This window comes from Ovis aries, chromosome 6, assembly GCF_016772045.2.
Source record: "Ovis aries strain OAR_USU_Benz2616 breed Rambouillet chromosome 6, ARS-UI_Ramb_v3.0, whole genome shotgun sequence".
Lineage (NCBI taxonomy): Eukaryota > Metazoa > Chordata > Mammalia > Artiodactyla > Bovidae > Ovis > Ovis aries.
In genome coordinates this window covers 30,598,212-30,620,057 of record NC_056059.1, presented here as the reverse complement: position 1 = coordinate 30,620,057, position 21,846 = coordinate 30,598,212, and the positions used below count along the sequence as shown (strand labels likewise).

At 39.1% G+C, this 21,846-nt stretch overlaps 1 protein-coding gene across 8 annotated transcripts in view; it reads left to right on the top strand.

Annotated features, from left to right (window-relative positions):
• The window catches only part of PDLIM5 (PDZ and LIM domain 5), a 238,703-nt gene that overhangs the window by 197,326 nt on the left and 19,531 nt on the right, over positions 1-21,846 (top strand). For all 8 annotated transcript variants that reach the window (XM_060416872.1, XM_004009695.5, XM_004009699.5 and 5 more), the window contains 2 exons: positions 9,715-9,889; positions 21,299-21,479. In XM_060416872.1, the coding sequence (XP_060272855.1) occupies positions 9,715-9,889; positions 21,299-21,479 (356 nt within the window). The remainder of the gene's footprint in view (positions 1-9,714; positions 9,890-21,298; positions 21,480-21,846) is intronic.

The window sequence follows — 21,846 nt, the reverse complement described above, 5'->3', positions numbered from 1 at the left end:
GCTCTGGAGTCATACAGAAATGATTTTGGATCCCATATATTCTCTACTCTGCTTCTTTGGCTTCCATGATGTACTCTCCTGGTTCTTGCTCCTGCCTCTCTCTCTGTTCCCAGAGTATTTCTATTATTTGTCTTATACCTTAAGAGCTCTTCTAATTCATGCTACTCTTTCCCTGAACAATCTCATTAATTCCCACAGCCTCAGTTGCCATCAATATGCTGATAACTCTTGAGTAATTCTAGATCAGATCTTTTTCCTGAGTTCATATATTCAGTAGACTGTCTATACTTAGAAAACCACAAGAACCTCCAACTCAAAAACAAACAAAAAAAAAAGGCCTTAGATCTATGAAAGAAAGGACAAAATATGTTTTATCCTCTACTGGGTACCTTCATGTAATGTAGTGCCTGCCACACTGACTATCTATAATTATCTATGTGACTGACTGAATATCTATAATTAAACTCATTATCTTTCCATCATTCTAGCACTGACCCCACTCTAACATAACTGACTGATTTCTGGTCTGTTCAGTTCAGTTGCTCAGTCATGTCTGACTCTCTGCGACCCCATGCACTGCAGCACACCAGGCCTCCCTGTCCATCACCAACTCCCAGAGTTTACTCGAACTCATGTACATGAGTCAGTGATGCCATCCAACCATTTCATCCTCTGTTGTCCCCTTCTCCTCCCGCCTTCAGTCTTTCTCAGCATCAGGGTCTTTTCAAATGAATCAGTTCTTCTGGTCTGTAATCTTTAAACTCAGGGAGGGCAGAAATCATGTGTGTCTTGTTTGTAGCAGTAAAGCCCAGTGCATTATTTGATACATAATGCTGCTGCTGCTGCTAAGTCACTTCAGTCATGTCCGATTCTGTGCGACCCCATAGACAGCAGCCCACCAGGCTCCCCCATCCCTGGGATTCTCCAGGCAAGAACACTGGAGTGGGTTGCCATCGCCTTTTCCTGATACATAATAGTTAAATTCAAAAAACATTTGCTTCATTTTATTGCTATGCATGAAAGAAAAATGTGAGTCACTCAGTTGCGCCTGACTCTTCATGATCCCATGGACTATAGCCTGCCAAGTTCCTCTGTCCATGGAATTCTCCAAGCAAGAATACTGGAGTGGGTAGCCATTCCCTTCTCCAAGGTATCTTCCCAACCCAGGGATCAAACCTGGGTCTGCTGCGTTGCAGGCAGATTCTTTACCATATGAACCACAGGGAATGTCTTCAGGCAGATCACTTACCCTTTCTGAGCTTTGTATTCCTGATCCATCAAGCAGTAATAATAATACCTTATATTGTTTTTGTAAATAAATGATTCAGTTTAATAGGTATAAAACTTTTCTTTAGCTTTTTACTATAGAAAAAGTTCAAATACACACACGAACATACAACTGGAGACTTAGTTTCTTCTATAGGTATTTTGCAAGGAGTAGCGAGGGAGTTGGAAGGAATTATAGACTAAAATATTTAAGAGACACCAAATGTAGTATGTGGACCTTTCCTATTTGGATCTTGATTAATACTGTGTTGGGGTGTATGTGGTAAGTAGAATAATGTCCCCACAAAGATGTCCATGTCCTAATATCCAGAACCTGCGAATATGTTGTATTTCATGTCACAAGGGAATTTGGGATGCTGATGGAACTACAATTGTTCATTAGCTGAGCTTAAAATAAAATAATTATCCTGGTGGGCCCATTGTAATCACCAGGACCTTTAAAAGCAGAAGAGGGAAGCAAAGAGAGAATCTAGAGTGCTGTAGTGTAAGAAGGACTCAGTCTGCTGGTTTTGAGCTGGTGTGAGAGGGCCCTGAACCGTGGAATTTGGACAGCTCTAAAAGATGGAAAAAAGCAAGGAAATGGATTTTCCCTAGGGCTTTTAGGAAGCAACAGCCCTGCCATCACCTTGAGTCTGGCCTGATATCCATGGAGGAGAACTGTAAAACAGTGCACCTGTGCTGTATGTAAGCCAGTCCATGTTTAGCCATATGTTGCAACAGTGAGAGGAAGCTATAATCAGAAGCAAACTGGAAACTTGATTATTTGATGAGGTTAAGGAAATTTTGTTTTATTTTAGATGTGATAATGGCATTATTGGGTAGATTTTTTTAAAGAGTACTCTAGAAGTGAGGTTGAAATATTATGAAATAAAGGATTGATCTTGAAATTGCTTCAAATAGTTCAGAGACAGCAGAGGAATGAATAGGATCTAGCTAAAAACATGATTGCCTATCAGGTGATAAATTGTAAAGCTAGATTTTTTTTCCTCTTTACTACATTTTACCGGTTTTTCAAATAAATGAATTGTTTCCTTAGCATCCTCTAAAGGTGATCAATGTGGTTTTTAAAATTATAAAACCATTGTGATTGCGTGTAAATTTATTTGAAGTATTTCAGTCTTTGTAGTTATTATTAATGCTCAGAAGGTCTCATCTGCTTCAAGTCACTTGATACAACTCTAGTTCTTTGCTAGCGTTTTAGCTTTCTGACAAAATATTCTAGACTTTCCATGTTGACTTTTTTTGTCCCAATCCTAGAAACAGTAGTTTCGCTAACAAGTCTGTTTCCTTTCCATGGGAAGACAGTAATTTTGGTGCTGGAGTCATTCTTGAAACAAAGATTTGTTAAGCAAAATGCCAGCAACTGTTCTAGGTGCTAGAGATACAGCTGTGAATAAATTAGGCAGCATCTCTGGCCTCAAGGTATGGAGAGAGAGGCAATAAAAAGCAATAAGAAGAATATAAATTCATTAGATGGGGATGATAAACTGGTTAAGGAGTATGGGAATGCTGGCTTGAAGGGAGACGGTTGCTCCTTTATATAGGGTGATCAGAAAGAGCCACATTGGTAAAATGACCTCTGAGCAGAGGACGGGAAGGAAATGAGGGAGGAAGCCATGGAAACACCTGGGGAAAATATTTCCAGGCAGAGGGAATAGAAACTACAAAGGGCCTGAATCAGAAGCACACTGGCCGTTTATAGAAATAGTTAGGAAGACAGGAGATAGTAAGGAGATCCAACCAGTCCATCCTAAAGGAGATCAGTCCTGGTGTTCATTGGAAGGACTGATGTTGAAGCTGAAACTCCAATACTTTGGCCACCTGATGCAAAGAGCTGACTCATTTGAAAAGACCCTGGTGCTGGGAAAGATTGAAGATGGGAGGAGAAGGGGACGACAGAGGATGAGATGGTTGGATGGCATCACCAACTCAATGGACATGAGTTTGGGTGAACTCCGGGAGTTGGTGATGGACAGGGAGACCTGGTGTGCTGCAGTCCATGGGGTTGCAAAGAGTCGGACACGAATGAGCGACTGAACTGAACTGAAGGAAGACAGTGTGCCCCGTGGCTAGTGAGCAAAGGAAGAGTGCCGGATCAGGCCAGAGAGATATCTGGAGTCAGAGTCGGTAGGACCTTTGGTTTCAGTTCTGAGTTAGAAGTGAGTTGTTGGAGCAGAGGAGTAGCTTGAGATGAGCCAGTTTAGTTTTCCTTGGCTTCCATGTCTTGGGAAGGACAGAGCAAGAACTCAGGCCATTGCTGCAATAAGCCAAACAAGAGATAATGACTGCTTAAACTGGGACATACTCTGGATGTGGTAAGAAGTTAGGTTATGTATTTCTCATATTGTTGTGGGCAGTTCATCTTTCAACACCAACTTGCTCTCCTATTGAATGATATGTTCAGCAGTTCGAAAGCACTATGTTTAGTAAGAGAAACCTACCTTGAAAGACAATAGCAACATCTGTTTGTTTGTGGGGATTTTGTCCCCCAGCCCCAGTTGACTTATGTTAAGTTTCCAAATAAAGTCTGACATAATGTAGTATTTTTTCACCTAATAGATGCCAGTAATAAGATTTTACTGGTAGTTGAATGATTTGACTTGAACCAGAGGAATTAACAGATGAATTTCATGTTCATTCAGGTACAGCCTGGCCAGGTATTTAATGTATACATTATAATCTTCACTATTTGTTTTTAAGAATATTGGTTTCGAGCCAACAGCTTTTTTTTGAACAGAGATAGAAAGCAAAAATGTCATGTAACCTACCTTATTACAGTTGGAAAACATCTGGGTTTTCAGAGAGTTCACACATTGAACTACCTGGAGTTCTGAAGGTCTTAATCTATGTTTTCTCTCCAGAAACTCTTTTTATATAAACAAGTGCCTTTTAGTGAGCTTAGGTATATTTGAACCACATAGTAAATAATTAGATAATTTCTAATTCCATATATATTACATAGTCTTTTATAATATTATACAAATCCCCAGTTATATTCTTATGTGCCCCATTACTGAAGATTTACTTGGATCAACTTGAGAAATCACTTGGTTAGGACCTTACAATGGTTAGAAAAGAAAATGAAAACTCAGGATAAGAGTGCTTAAAACTTGTGTTAACTGATTTGCTAAATAATTCAAACTTGAATCATGTGCTTGGGGAAGAATGCAGTTAAGATCTTTCTAGAGTAAAGAGTTTTCACTTTATCTTTCCAAGTGATATATCACAGAGATTTCCCCAATTAACAGGAGGTATGTTTTCTACTAAATTAATAAATATTATGTGGTTCAATTTTTTAAAATTCTTTATCTCCAATTTATTATCTGTAGTCTAAAAGAGATGACTTCATTTCTTTGCAGTAAAGTAAGACTCACGATTAGTAAGTCAGTTTATTTGCTTTTTTAAAAAGTATTGCCCCTTGGACTACTCAGATATATGCTTATGACAGATATTTTAAAAATGAAAAACTTAACATTTTGTGTGTTAGTTTTACTTTACTTGATTAATTTGACAATTTACATATTAAATACTGAGAAAGTATTCTAGTGTGCTGCTGGGCTTTCCAACTAATTTACATTAACTTATTTAATGTTAGTCTTTGTAATCTTAGGCTTGACTATCATAGTGCTGAAAATAAAGCTTAGAATGTATTTCATTCCAAATCTTTAGAAAACTCATAAGTAAGCACTCTAAAGTTAATAAAAGACATCTCATTAACACTGTTAGTTTGGAGAATAGCTACGGGCTTTAAGTTTCTAGATGAGTTTTATGGTGCTGAAATATATTTGATACAAAAAAAAATTAACTTTTAAACTTGATTCCATTGGGTAGAGATCAGCCACAAAACAAGCCTAATTTAATGGAAGTCATTCAAGATTAAGGTTAAAAAGGAAAGCTTGAGTCGAAAACTAACCTCCTTTTAATGTTCTCATTGTGACTCACTCATTATTCAGTTTAAACAAGTCACTTACATTTTTGTGACTTAGATTTCTAGATTATGAAATGGAGCTAATTCAGAGCTCCCATTTAATACTTTTATTAGAACTTAAAAGAAAAATCTGGTTTTATTACAGACCAGTAGATTGAGATCTTTAAACTGCTATCCCTAAAGAGATGTATATTTTTTCCTGCATAAAACTGATTTTTATGGCAGGGTCAATAAGTTTGAGATATTTTGGTCTCTGCACTCCTCATGGAAGACTGTTTTTGTCTGTGTGGCAGTGCAGTTTTCTACAGAATTTTAAAGGAAGCTGGATTCACTTGTGGTGCTTCCCCTTTTCCAAAACCTCACCTTCTCACACCTTCCTCTCCCCAATAAGCCAGATGAGCAGAGGCCAGGGGGTTGGTACTTGATGGCTCAAAAGTTGCCTACTTCTGTGCTGGAGTAGTGAGAAATTCAGTCTGAAGAAATGAAACATCACTTTATTCATATGGGAAATAACTGTTCCTTGGAAATGTTTGGGGCTTGGTAATTAATAAGCTTGTGTAGCTTTGTGTGCGGGCCAGTGTACTAGCAAACGCAGCAAGAAAACAGAGGTGTGAGAATTTGTCTCATCCAAAGTGGCTAAAATGGAGCAGTAACAAAAAAGCAAGGCTTTCTTCCCAAGGAAGGTACAGCAGTGAGCTTAGAGCCTGTTTATATGCGTTTAAGACACAGTCACATGTTTCGTGTTCAAAAATGGCTCCTCATGGTAAATAACTTAGTTCCTCCATGTATCTTCTCCCTGAGGCATGGGCCAGATGGATTATGTCCCATTTTACAATGACCGATGGAAAATTACTACACTCTTTTATTGCTAAAAATGCCTCAGTGACTCAGTACTTTAGGGCTTATGCATAGATAATGTGATAAAATAAAGGCATATGGTAGATGAAAGGGTTTGACTCCCTTTGAGGTCTGATTTTGAGATTTTTCAATTGGTAACTTTCCCACTGTTTGAAATCCTGAACCTAATCCACGTTTTAAAACTATCGCAATCCAGTTCTTTAAAAAGGCAAAATGAAAGTGATTTAGAACCTTCCCTTTTTTGTTTACTTGATTAAATATTAATTTTTTGCCTTCTGTTTTTAAGGCAGTTTTCTGGTAATGTTAGAAAGAAGTTGATAAAAAGTTCTCATTCACCGAGTTTATCATTGACATAGGAAGAAAAAGATATTATAGGATATTGATAAATAGCAAATATATTACATAGATGGGTGTGTTAAATATGTTAAGAGGGATGAGAGAACACTTCTGGCTGGGATGGTCAGGGAATAATGGGGAAGAAAACAGAATTTCTATGAGCCTTGCAGAATGGGAAAACCACGAATAGCTGTGGAGAAAGGGACATTTCACTGGCCATGGGTCAAAGAAGCAGGGCCCAGCACAGCACATTCAGGTAAGGGACAATGAGCAGACAATTGCATAGTGTTTAAGAGCGCAGATTCTGGAACCAGACCGCCTGCTTTAGGGTTGCCCTTTATTTGTTGTGTGATGTTAGGCTGGCTTCTTAACCTCTCTTTGCCTCAGCTAGAGTGAAAACATGGTACTGATTATGCCTACATCATAGGGCTGTTTTAAGGATTTGAGAATAGTGCCTTCAGGTAAGGATGGCACAAGTTAAATGTTAAATAAAGATAATTGAGTTTGTTGATAATAGTAGGTATTTGGCTGAGTGTAAAAGACAAGATTGTAAACAAGACTGGGATAAACTCGTGGAGGGACTAGACTGTCAGTGGTATATGCAGCTTGCAGGGAAGAGTTATGAAAGTTTTGTAAGCCAGAAAATATGAGCAGAGTATTGTATTTGGAAGAATAATCTAGCAGATTAGCTTGAAAAAGAGATGGCAGCAGACAGACTTGTTAGGAGATGTATAATTGTCCAGACTTCAGGAATTCAAGTGTTAGTCGCTCAGTCGTGTCCAACTCTTTGTGACCCCATGGACTGTAGCCCACCAGGCTCCTCAATCCATGGGATTCTCCAGGCAAGAATACTGGAGTGGGTTGCCATGCTCTTCTCCAGGGGATCTTCCCAACCCAGGAATCAAACCCAGGTCTCCCGCGTTGTAGATGCATTCTTAACCGTCTGGGCCAGCAGGGAAGCCCAGGACTCAAATGCCAAAGCATGGGTTTGCATTAATGAACAGACCTTGAACACATTTCCAGTGACCAGCTGTTAGGGTCTGGGAACTGACAGAAATAGAGGAGCCAGAGGACCATTCCTGAGTAAGTGGGAGAATTCAGACACCTCGGATTTCTCAGGATGAGCCTGTAATGTACCCTAGCAGATGAAACCCGTGTTGTGTATTTTGAAGCCAATGACAAGAAGACGATTTGGCATTGAAGATGCTTATCTGCATTTCTCCGAGAGCAGTCGGGCCTGCATACAGAAATTGAAGGAGAGTTGTGTTGTATACATTAGAGAACAGGAGGAAAGGATATTCTTTCCACAGTGTGGATTACAGTATGGATATTGCAGTAACTTTTTCCCATTTCTGTAAGAGAAGGTGGAAGCGAGGAAACAAGGAAGAACATACACGGTGTGGGTATTGCAGTAATTTTCTGTCCTGTTCTGTAAGAGAAAGTAAAACAGGTTCCTAGTTCAGTTGAATCCCTTGAAACAGGGACACTAGTTGAGCTCCCAGCCTGTAAAATGCCATTTCACAGCTCAGGTGCCAGGCAGAGCACTGGAGATGTGCTAGCTGTTTATAAATGCCGACTTTCTGGATCTGAAATTGCACATCATTGCAAATAGGCTTTATTTTCATGAGAAAGAATTAGTCTTTCAGTTATCCTAATTAAGTTTGTCCAATTCTAACCACACCTTTAATGTGAATCCCGTTGATATACACACATACATATATAACTGTACACACATACATATACACATCCTGTTAATTTATATTATTTATATGCATTCTTAAAAATTGTTCCTTTTAAACCATTAGAATTTATAAGCCTTGTCGCTTCTACCATGTTTTAATTGCCTGCGGGTGAAGAACAGGCCTTCTGTTGGTTTTAATTCTTCACAGTTGTTGCAGTTGTTCATTTATGTATTGATTCCAGTTTATTCATTCATTCATTCTGGACACTGTGTTAGTTGCTGGGGCAAGGAATAAAACCTAGTTCCTGCCCTCAGGGAGCATCCTCTATAAAGTCATTCACAGAAAATTACGGGAACATGAGAAAGAGACATGACTCTGGATTACGTGGAGGGGCAGTGGGGAGGTATAATGGGGAGATTGTCCCTTCTTCTTACAGTGGGGAGAGGTAGCTGGGGAAGACTTTAGAACAGTTGACTCCTGGGCTGCATTGTACCAAGTAGAGGTTGCTAGGTGAACAGGGGAAAGCAGAGATGAGAGTGAGGGCAGGCTGTGAATGGACAGATGCCTCACAGGGACAATGAGGCAGTCTGGTGTTCACTGTAGTAAAGAGAGAGGCAGAGGATGGTGACAAGTGAGGCTGCAGGGAAAGTGAAGACCACTGGAGGACCTATATGTGGCGCTTAGAAGCTTGGACTACACTCACTGATGGAAGAAGAGGAAGATCCTTGGAATGATTTATGCAGAGTTCTGATCAAGTAAGATTTCAGTCCTCAGTGGCAGCAGAAGGATAAGACATTTGGTGGTTAGTCCAGGTGGGAGGTCTTGAACATAAACCAGGACAGTATTGCAGGGATAGAGATGAGGGGGAAAAATCAGGAACCAGGAATGAAGCTTCAGCAGAACCCATCATAACCACAGACGAGGGAGAGGAAAGCCCTAGGATGACTCTTTTGTACCTCCCTTATATGACTGGTGACCAATTTCACAGTATTCTTAGGCAATACAGGACAGGAGAGAATATAGGGAGTTCACTGGCATCTGTAATGTACCTCTGATACATTCTAAGTTAAATATGATTAATGGTTAGCAGAGACATCTGGATGACTAGAAACACTTCACCATCCATATTCGATATTAACCATATCTCCTCTGGAAAGCATTCTCTCCCGTCATCTATCATAACTCTTTCACTGGATTACAGTCTTTGAATTTTTCCATTTAACTCTGTAGTTTCAGTCCAGCATTTGATCCATAATCTCTCCATAAAGTGTGAGTGAATGAGTGAAGAAGTGAGTGGATGGATTACTTTTTAAAGTGAAGTGCTTTATTGAGGAGGGGAGGGGCTTCCCAGGTGGCGCTAGTGGTAAAGAATTCGCCTGCCAGTGCAGGAGACCAAAGAGATGTGGGTTTGATCCCTGGGTCGGGAAGATCCCCTGGAGGAGGAACTGGCAACTCACTCCAGTACTCTTGCTTGAAAAGTTCCATGGACAGAGGAGCCTGGCAGGCTACAGTGCATGGCGTCACTGAGTCCGACATGACTGAGCATGCATGCATGCATTTGATTATTAGGAAAAGCTTATATTTGGTTTATTCTCATTCTGATTCCCTTGTTTTAACTCCTAGCACCTTCCACTGGAAGAGTCGTAAGCAGTGGGCCATCCACAGGAGCTGTGGCACCAGCTAACTCAGCCAGAGGGCAGCCTCAGCCCAGTGACGAGGACACTTTGGTGCAAAGAGCCGAGCATATTCCCGCAGGGAAACGAACTCCGATGTGCGCCCACTGCAACCAGGTTATCAGGTTGGTCATTTGATTTAAAGTTTTTATTGAGAAGGCTTAGCCCCAGTGTTGATTTTTTTTTTAATATTTTGAAAGATTAGAAATTTTATTAATGAGAATATTTATTTCTATGTAATAGTTATTGTGGAGGTAGATACATTAGACATACTTATTAGACCCTATTTTAATAAAAAGTAATTCTGGGCTCTGTGAAAATATAACTAAAAATACCAATTTAGTCAGTTATTCATTCCTATCAGAACTAAGAAAAATAATGATTAATGTGGCATTTCAGAGAATAATGAAATATTAAGACTCAAAGGGACCCCATAGAACTTCATTATTTCACAAATTAGAAAAGTGAGGACTCTCATTTAGATGAAAAGTAACTAATGATGTAAAATAAAGAATTTTGAGCCCTAGAGAAAAGATTGCATTTTCACACTAAGCCTTGAAAGATAAAATTACCTTCGGATCTATTCATAAATGTTTTGCTTTTTGTATTAGGTCATAACAAAGATTTTAAAATTTTAAAAATAAAAAACTAAAATAAATAAATAAATAAAAACAATAAAAAAATAAAAATAAAATATTTTTGATCCAAATGTATTTTATTGTTTCTTGAATTCCAAAAAGCAGAAAAGGCTAAGCTCTTAAGTGACTGTACTACACTAGCACTTATTAAACCTCAGCGTTTCTGAACAAGTGACTTTTAAAATGTTATGAGGTTTAGGTGTGAATGTTAATACAGGGATCCCACCAGAGGACCTTGCTGCCTCTATGAGTTGCTTGCTGGCTGTAACAGATGATTACTTGAAATGCCTGCTCAAGCTCCCTCCTCGTTTTTAATTTACCCTGTTTTGTAATAGTTGAAACAACAATGTCTCTAAAGTTGAATAAGGTTAAGACTTACTTGCATTTTCCCCTCTTTTCTTACATAGTTATTGCTTAGGGTAACGTTTCTAGTTACTACTTAAAATGGAGCTCAGGGAGTCTCAATATCTTATTTAAGAACGAAATATAAATACCCTTCCCCTTAACCCACTATTAAATAATAAATGTGTCAAGAACACAACACAGAGTACGTGATTTTTTTTTTTAAAGTAGCTTTTGCCTCTTAAAGGTAGTCCACGTTCATTGTAACATTTCCAAACTATAGGAAAACAGAAAGCAAAAATAAAAATTCATATATAATTACACCTCCCAGGATACCCACTATTAGTATTTTAGTTCACAGTTTAAAACACACTTACAAATACACAAGAACAGATACTGTTTTCTAGAAATGGAAGCATAACATGCTATTTTATAAGCTGTTATTTTTCAATTAGTTTGTATTTTCCACAGTGAGTACCTGTTGTATGAGAATTAACCAGCAGCCGTGGCAGGAGTAATAATGGTTGTGGTGAGAAGGAGGAAATCTGTAGCGGTTTTTGAAGTCTAGTGTAATATCTGACACACTAAAGGCATTTGGTGAATGTCTAAACTGAACAGATCATACATGACTCTAGACCCACTCATCACTTGGTCATAGTATCTTTATGGTTACAGTCATTTTTTTTTAAGTACCACCATCAATGGGTCTTACAGAAATACTTAAACTAGTACAGAATCTAGTGTGCTACTGCTTTTTCTCAGTAAATAAATCAGTATTTCAAATTATTAACTCTATGTAATGTTACTTTTTTAGAGTTAATGTTAATAAAAATGTTTTTACTTATAACATTGTTTCTATAAGTTATGACACTTTGGTTTCCTAGACTGGTACATGAGGATAATATGATTTAGATAAAAACACCTTTTATGGAGATGGGAGTCAATGCTGTTAGTGTGCTGTTGTAAGCAAGTAATTACTGGATGGGTTAACAAAATGTGAAACCATATCAGTTTCTGGTTCTTGTCTGATCAGCAAATTCTGTAATATCCTATGATCACCACTGCCAGCACATCTGAAAAACTTAGTATGGAGAAAATATGAAGATCAAAATAGAAATTACCTTCCCCACTCCTAACTGCCTTGGTTTCAGTTTTTAATGCAACACCAGAATGTGGTGTTACGTACTATCTTCTGCCAAGTGAAATAAATATTATATTAAAAACATGAATGGCCATCACTTATTGCCCCCTCATCTGTTAATTTTTATATTGCTCTGGATTATCCCAGCACTTGTTATCAGTTAAGCATTAGAGCTTCATTTACTAGAGAAGGTAACAGGAACAGGGATTAGCTCATGTCAAGATCCTGTTACAGTAATTACCATAGCATATTTGCTTGGTGTTCAAATGCTGAAGCAGCTTGAATAGAGTGTGGTCAGTTCGGAGACCTAGGCAAAGGCAATTTTCCAGGTCTTGGCTGCAGTGTCAGTATCACTTACCAAACCTAGGAGGCTTCAGATCAAGTGACATTCTCTTGGACACCTGTTTTAGAAACAGGCTGCAGTTGCAGGCTTGACACTTTCATTATAGAATATTGCAACCTGGCAGTTTAAGATTATTTGTAATTTGAATTTGTTTTATTTGTTTTCCGCAGTGTCATTTATATTATGTTTTTTATAGTTTATATTTTTAATATTTATTTTCTAAATGTTTCAAATTTTCAAAAACATTTTTAAGTAAATGCAAACTAAGGCAAATTTTATGTTTTATTGTTTTCTTAGAAAAAATTTTGGATGGTTTCAGAAACTTTGATCTCTGATATTAATACTGAGCTGATTATCTCTTATTGAACATGTTTTTAGCTTAAAACTCCATAGATCATCTTCATCTAATGTTAATATTTTTGGTTTATTTGAATCTGGGAAAGATTATGAATGTTTTTACTAAGTTGTAACAATCTAATAATTATTATTTCATGGCAAATAGATGGGGAAACAGTGGAAATAGTGTCAGACTTTATTTTGGGAGGCTCCAGAATCACTGCAGATGGTGATTGCAGCCATGAAATTAAAAGACGCGCTTACTCCTTGGAAGGAAAGTTATGACCAACCTAGACAGTGTATTAGAAAGCAGAGACATTGCTTTGTCAACAAAGGTCCATCTAGTCAAGGCTATGGTTTTTCCAGTAGTCATGTATGGATGTGAGAGTTGGACTGTGAAGAAGGTGAGCGCCGAAGAATTGATGCTTTTGAACTGTGGTGTTGGAGAAGACTCTTGAGAGTCCCTTGGACTGAAAGGAGATCCAACCAGTCCATCCTGAAGGAGATCAGTCCTGGGTGTTCATTGGAAGGACTGATGTTGAAGCTGAAACTCCATTACTTTGGCCACCTCATGGGAAGAATTGACTCATTTGAAAAGGCCCTGATGCTGGGAAAGATTGAGGGCATGAGAAGAAGGGGACAACAGAGGATGAGATGGTTGGATGGCATCACCGACTCAACAGACATGGGTTTGGGTGGACTCTGGCAATTGGTGATGGACAGGGAGGCCTGGCGTGCTGCGGTTCATGCAGTCGCAAAGAGTCGGGCACGACTGAGTGACTGAACTGAACTGAGGCAAAACTTTGATTAGCTAGTTGCTAGATCGTTACATTTTGGGAGAAATTCTACTGAAGATCTGATTAAGTTTGCTCTAGAACGTTTCCAATCCATTTATGATAGAAGTACCATTTTTTGATTCATACGGGTGAACAGATTAACTATTTGGAATGTTGATATAATAGAACAGAAAATCAGAATACTAGTACAGCCAAAGCCGTATTCAATTTCTCTGGTAGAATAGGCTTATGAAAATACTAGCTTATTTTTGGAGTGTTATATCTAGTGACATTAAAAATCCACTTGTGTTATATGGAGTTAAATGGGCCATTCGCATTTAGCTGCTCAGCATTTCGATGAAAGAAATAAGGGATTCATGGTGCTTGAATTTCTCCTTGATATGGAATGCTTTAAAAAAAAAAAAAAAAAGAGCCGCAATGCTATTGTCCCATCTTTGCTTACAGTCCAGCACCAGAAAATCACATTGAGACAACTCATTGTTTCTTCTGGTGGCAGAGAAAATTTTAACAGTATTGATTTGTTTCTTACTTACTTGTTTTCAAACTTTTCTCATAAGGAGGGCCATCTCAGTTACCCTGGAGAGAAGCCATCAGAGTTTTTGCCTTAGCATCCATTTCTATCTCTGAGAACTCCATTATTAATAGGTTTTATTTATTTTCCCTTCTGGTTAAGATTTTACTTGAAGATAAAAGACTTTTTGACTTAATGTGTTAGTCCCTCAATTTACGGAAACAGCAAAGACATAGATCTTATGAGCAAGGCGTAGACCAAGATTTCAGACCTATTATAGGGGAAAAATGGGAAGAAGAAAATGTTCAGCATTTATGTAATATAATAATATGGTGCCGTTATCATCCTGTTTTTGGATCATAATTGTTTTATGTATGCTTGAGTGCATGCTTGGTCATTCAGTTGTATGTGACCCTTTGGACTGTAGCCTGCCAGGCTCCGCTGTCCATGGAAATTTCCAGGCAAGAATACTGGAGCAGGTTGCCATTTCCTACTCCAGGGAATCTCAACCCAGGGATTAAACCCACGCCTTCTGCATCTCCTGCATTAGTAGGTGGATTCTTTACTACTCAGCCACCCAGGAAGCCCTTAATGTATTCTTAGCATCTGCCAAATACTGTATTATCATTTTACTTGAATTCTTATTAAATTCTCATAACCTTATAAGGCAGTTACTATAATTGCCTCAGTTTCACAGATGAGAAAACCAACGCACAGAAAGCTTACATATTTACTGAAGTTACACAGATAGTAAATGGTAAAACCTGCATTTGAGCCCAGATCAGTGTAACTTTATATTCGTGCTTTTAACTTAGGAAAATGTTATAGTATTATATTATGATAACTAAGAACTATACAACTTAAATGAAGGTCTTTAAAATACATACCAATATATATTAATGTGTTTCCATTTCAGTTCAGTCACTCAGTTGTGTCTGACTCTCTGCGACCTCATGAACTGCAGCAGACCAGGCCTCCCTGTCCATCACCAACTCCCGGAGTTTACCCAGACTCATGTCCATTGAGTCGGTGATGCCATCCAACCATCTCATCCTCTGTCATCCCCTTTCTCCTCCCACCCTCAATCTTTCCTAACATCAGGGTCTTTTCAAAAGAGTCAGCTCTTCGCATCAGGTGGCCAAAGTATTGGAGTTTCAACTTCAACATCAGTCCTTCCAATGAACATCCAGGACTAATCTCTTTTAGGATGGACTGGTTGGATCTCCTTGCAGTCCAAGAAACTCTCAAGAGTCTTCTCCAACACCACAGTTCAAAAGCATCAATTCTTTGGCACTCAGCTTTCTTTATAGTCCAACTCTCACATCCATACATGACTGCTGAAAAACTATAGCCTTGACTAGACAGACCTTTGTTGACAAAGTAATGTCTCTGCTTTTGAATATGCTGTCTAGGTTGGTCATAACTTTCCTTCCAAGGAGTAAGCATTTTTGAATTTCATGGCTGCAGTCACCATCTGCAGTGATTTTGGAGCTCAAAAAAATTGTTGGCCACTATTTCCACTGTTCCCCCATCTATTTCCCATGAAGTGATGGGACCAGATGCCATGATCTTAGCTTTCTGAATGTTGAGCTTTAAGCCAACTTTTTTACTCTCCTCTTTCACTTTCATCAAGAGGCTCTTTAGTTCCTCCTCACTTTCTGCCATAACGGTGGTGTCATCTGCATATCTGAGGTTATTGATATTTCTCCCGGCAATCTTGATTCCAGCTTGCGCTTCCTCCAGCCCAGCATTTCTCATGATGTACTCTGCATAGAAGTTAAATAAGGAAAGTAACAATATACAGCCTTGACGTACTCCTTTTCCTATTTGGAACCCAGCTGTCATTCCATGTCCAGTTCTAACTGTTGCTTCCTGATCTGCATACAGGTTTCTCAAGAGGCAGGTCAGGTGGTCTGGTATTCCCATCTCTTTCAGAATTTTCCACAGTTTATTGTGATCCACATAGTCAGAGGCTTTGACATAGTCAATAAAGCAGAAATAGATGTTTTTCTGGAACTCTCTTGCTTTTTCCATGATCCAGTAGATGTTGGCAATTTGATCTCTGGTTCCTCTGCCTTTTCTAAAACCAGCTTGAACATCTGGAAGTTCATGGTTCACATATTGTAATATGTATAAATTGTGTGACTACATATACATGTAACCATATATACTACTGTATAAATCAGGAAAAAAGAAACAACTTAAGCAGACCTGCCATATCTTAAGAGTGTGGCAGTGTACTCTTCTTTATAATGTTAGAGTGGGTGAGTGAGAAAGAAGTGAGTAAATAACAGATTGAACAGTTATGAGTTCTTATGTCCCCTCCAAATGACTTTGTACCATGAACATACATTCTTAGACTCATAGAGATGACCCAGGGAGTGAGGGGTTTACTTTTCCAGTTTCTCATCTAATGTGGAAATTTTGTCATTCTATAAGCAGTGCTCACTGAGTATTTTATGGGCCACTTCCTGTAGATACCAGTGATACAGAAATCAAAGACATACTCCCTTTCTTTAAGGAGGTTGCTCTTATAAACTGAGTTGAGTCCCTTCCCAAATTTATATGTTGAAACCCTAACCCCCAGTATTTCAGACTGTATTTGGAAATAGGGCCTTTAAGAGGAAAGATGAGGTCATTAGAATTGATCTAAGCCAGTATCTCTGGTGTTCTTAGTAAGAAGAGGTCAGGACACAGACACACACAGAAAGAAGACCAGATGAAGTTGGGCACCTAGAGGCCAAAGAGAGAAGTCTTAGAAGAAATTAGCCCTGCCAGCGCCCTAAGTTTAGACTTCTAGCTTCCAGAATTGAGCAAATAATGCCTACTGTTTAAGCCACCCTATCTGTGGTGCTTTCTTAAGGCAGTTCTAGCAAATGAATACAGTTATACTAGACAAGCAGAGCAACAGCTGTATGAGTGTGGTAAGTCTTAACAGATATACATCCAGAGCCTGTTGGTGCAAAGAGTAGAGATGGGCATTATCTAGCTTCAACAGCCAGTTACTTTTATTTGAAAGAAATTGCCAGCAATAAAGTTCAGTAGTCTACTTTATAAGCAGTACTTGTATACAAGAAATATACGTTGAAAGCTTACAAAGTGTTAGCTAATGGTAAGGTGGGCTTCCCTAGTGGCTCAGTAATAATCAACTACCAGTGCAGGAGATGTGAGTTCAGTCCCTGGGTCGGGAAGATCCCCTGGAGAAGGAAATGGCAACCCACTCCAGTATTCTTGCCTGGAGAATTCCATGGACAGAGGAGACTAGTGGGCTACAGTCCATGAGGTCGCAAAAGTTGGACACGACTGAGCAATTGAGCACATGCGTTATGTATGAGAGTTGTTAAGAGAATAAATCCTGAGTTCTCATCACAAGAAATAATTTTTCCCCTATTTCTTTAATTTTGTATCTATATGAGATGGTACCTGTTGTGGTAAACAAAAAAAGAAGCATTTGTATTCAACCCATATCCCTACTAGCTTGTACCTGTTGAAATTTACAGTTCCTTTCATCTTTCTGACTAAGCTGTTCTTTTTCTCTGAATTCTTACCTACCTTTGCTTTCTTTTTTTGGCATAAGTATCACACCAGAAGATGAACACACCGCAGCTCTTCTCTCTCAGCCAGTCAGTGCTCCAGCTCAGTCCCCTCCCTTCCCTTGTCAGTCAGCAGGCATTCAGTGAGGCTCACGGTTGCAGAGGACTCTGGGAGGGAACCGAATCCTTCATTCCACTGTGCAGTTAGCTAAGCCTTTCGTTCCAGTTCCCAGATGGAAACCCAATCCTACCTAGGACAAGAAGAACGTATTCAGTGTTAATCCTGTGTTAATGAATTTGTTAAATTAGTCTCTGCTGACACAGAGACGAGCAGACTTTGTCATATGTAAGAAATTTTATTATTTATACATAACTTCAAGGGCACTGACAGGGAAGATGCTCTTTCAGCTTAGCCAAGGAGAATCTGTAGGAGCCTGTCCATATTAGCATGGAGGTGTGGCAGGAGCGGGGTCACTGTCAACTCACTTTTTAAAGGTGCAGAAGGATTTTCTCTAGTGTCGTTAAGATCATTCACTGTTAAGATATGATAAAGAAACTTAAGTAAATACCTTAAGATGACCCTTTTGATGCACTGTTTATTTATAGTGGACACTATCCCAGAAGGCTTTCAAAAAGACTCTTTAAGAATAGCTGCAATGTAAGAAAACCTTCTAAAACATATAAAAGGAAGCAAAAGAAGAATGAAAATCATGGATGGGGCTTTTAAAAATGAAGAGTGGAAAGAAGTTTGTCATTGAGTCTGGACAGTAATGACATACGTACATCCTTGCCTATGGTTAGGATTTGGCTATGTTCCTTCTGTGCTAAGTCGCTTCAGTCCTGTCTGACTCTTTGTGACCCTGTGGACTGTAGCCCACCAGGCTGCTCTATCCATCGGATTCTCCAGGCATGAATACTGGAAAGAGTTGCTCTGCCCTCCTCCAGGGGATCTTCCCGACCCAGGGATCAAACCCGTATCTCTTAACGTCTCCTTGTATGATCTAACAAACAGCACTTTCCACAGCTGCTTCCAGGAAGAGTGGGAGTGGACTTTGTGGGGCTGTCTCCTCTCCCAAGTGTCAGTGAAGACTGAAGGTGTCACACCCCGTGCCCATCATTACAGAACCATCCTGTGCAGTGGGCCAGGCCCAGTCTGCTCAAATTCACAGAATGGAGTTGTATGCTGGTCTGAAGTGCTCTCAATACATATCTTAGAAAGTCTAGGAAATAGTTGTATGTTCCTCAATTGGCTGTTCTCAAATGTCTTTTTTTACCCCCTCAGGTGAAGTTTGTTAAATATTTGGTAGCGCTGATAGGCTTGTTTCAAGAGCAAAACTTTCTTCCAAGTGCATACTAATATTTACACTTCAACAGAATGTGGAAATCGAGGTTCAACTGACTTGTTTTGCAAACTGAGGAATCAGATAAAGATACAATAAGGATACTGGCCTCAAGGGGCCATCCACCCTTCTGGATGAGCTGAAGATGTGCCCTGATACATACTACCTAGTAAATAGGTTTGAATCTGCTTTTATGTCTAGACAAATGGTAGCATAAAACCTCGAAGTTCCACCATCCTCTGCTTCTGTGTTATGGTCATAGTCGATTTAGCATGGCAGATTTTTCAGACAAACATAATAAGATACCCACCTGGGGAAAAGTGCAGCGCACTCCTAAAACTTGGTCGCTTTGTGCCTGTCCTTTGAGCTTTTGACTCCTTGGCTTATCTTTGAAGGTAAACTACTTGCCAGATATATATTGAGAAAATGAATGAAGTGTTAAGTAGAACTGTTTATAAACCAGTTGAAAATAGAGGGAAAACCTACCAAAAGTGCCATATTCTGTTACATAGTAAGTGATCTATAGATCTTTCATTTTCTGGTGAGAATTAATTAACAAAAGGCAATCCTTACTAGTGGTAACAAAAATGATACCCTAAAGTTTAAAAATAATAACAATAATAAACTACTTTTCTCAAATGTTGAAAGTTGCTTATGCGAAATGGCATCATAATAGCAATAAGAAACAAGGCTCAGATGGTAAAGTGTCTGCCTGCAATGCGGGAGACCTGGGTTCAATCCCTGGGTCGGGAAGATCCCCTGGAGAAGGAAATGGCAACCCACTCCAGTACTCTTGCCTGGAAAATCCCATAGACTGAGGAGCCTAGTAGGCTGCAGTCCATGGGGTCGCAAAGAGTTGGGGTCGCAAAGAGTTAGGGTCACAGAGAGTTGGACACGACTGAGCAACTTCACTTCACTAGCAAAAAGTAGGGTAAAAAATGGGGCTTCCCTGGTGGCTTGGATGGTAAAGAATCCACCTGCAATGCAGGAGACCCATGTTTGATCTCTAGGTCAGGAAGATCCCCTGGAGAAGGGAATGGCAATGTACTCCCAGTATTCTTGCCTGAAGAATCCCATGACAGTGAGCTGGTCAGCTATAATCCATGAGGTCACAAAGAGTCGGACACAATTGAGCGACTGAGCACACACACAGGGTAAAAATTACTTTCTTACACCCTACAGAACACATTTTAATCATTCATCAAAAGCCTTTCAACTTGCTTGATTCTCAGAGAATTAGGTGCTAGTTCTGAGAAAACAATATATTTGCAAAGAATTTCCCAGCAGGAGATAGTTACTGAATACAAAGGTTATTGTCAAAGGCTAAAAAATGTTTTAACTTTGTGATGCTCATTGCTGTGACTTTTCCCATTAATTGTCTGCCTAAAGGTCGAATATCCAATGCTTACTGAGAATTAGTTACCCTGTGGTCACTCAGTGATGATAATTGATGGTAATGTAATCAGAAGCAGAATATCAGTTGACTAGAGCCATGTAATAGAAATCAGGAAGTTCAGCCTCTGGACTTCATTCAGTCAATGATTTTATGATATATGTCATATCTTTGAACATTCTCTATCTCAGCTTCTCCATCTGTTAAACTGAGTTCATAATAACTGTCCTGGTCTGTCTCACAGGAATGTTGCATGGATAAATTAGATAAGTGTAAAAGTGCCTTGGAGGTAAAGCCGCTCTATGAGTAAAGATTAGTGTGATGTAGCTACTGAAAAGTGTGTTGCTGAACCTAGAATAGTTAATCTCCACAGGCTTCATGACTAGATAAAGCTTCATAATGGATTCCTGTCAGGCGAACGAAACCCATCTTATCAGTTCATGGCTGTATAGTATTTAATGGAAAAGAAATCTCTTTACAAACATTTTCTTACCTTGATACAAATGTGCATTAAAAATCGGTCATGTTTGAATTAAATAAAACCTTTCTAAGTAGCTTTAAGTCACCTCTAATATCCAGTTTATAATTTCCGTATTCTTTTTGGAGGGTGAAGATTTGACATGTTTAATAAAGTTGTGAAAAAATAAGTATATGAAACAATGTATGGGGAAGAGAAATTGACTAGAATGGTTTTTTTTTTCCCCCCAGTAATAATTGTTACTGTTTTTAAGACTCTGACATCACCAAATTTAGATTTTAAAATTTTTATTTTATAGAAATCTCAAGCTCTTATTTCTGCCTAACCCATATATGTTTCCCGGGTTACTTCTTTTTCTGTCACAGTTAATATTCTCATTATCAGTTGTTATCATGACACACTCAGTCATTACAGCTCAGAAGACCTAATTACCAGATCCCTTGAAGACAGAAAACCAGGGCCTTTCTTGAAGGAGTTCCTTAAGTGCTTATTCCTCTCGCCGGTCCTTTTCACTTCAGTGCACAGAGAGTTCTGTGTAAATTGCCAGCACCCATGTGTTAAGTCCTTGAGAAGGAGCATTGAGCAAGTATTTAATTGTTTGGACATTGCAAATAAGAGTTCCTACTCAAGCTAACTAGAAACTTTTATTCCAGAGCCAACTTGATCTCTTTTCTTTTGGCAGGGGACCATTCCTAGTGGCATTGGGGAAATCTTGGCACCCAGAAGAATTTAACTGTGCTCACTGCAAAAACACGATGGCCTACATTGGATTTGTAGAGGAACAGGGAGCCCTGTATTGCGAGCTCTGCTATGAGAAATTCTTTGCTCCTGAATGTGGTCGATGCCAAAGGAAGATCCTTGGAGTGAGTATTGGAAACCTTTTCACTCTGAGTGAGTTTTAAAGCAGAACAATTTTTTGGTATGAAACCCTTCCATCCTTTTTACTTTTTATTTTCTTCTTGCTGATCTCCTCTCTGCTTTCATCACTATTTATTTTTGTAAAGCAAAACTAAATAGACCTCTGTAGAAGTATATTGGACTCATGGGGTTAAGTTGTCTTTGGTTTTGTCTTACTGAGTGCTGGGTTGTCTGGTAAAAGTCTAGCCACTGTGGGGAAAAAATAATTTACTGTGGGTGTGCTGCCTCAACAGGACCCTGTTTGCTCAGGAATGAAGAGGTCGCACAGGACCACACACATCTGAGTTCTCAGAACTGACACCTTCACTGTTT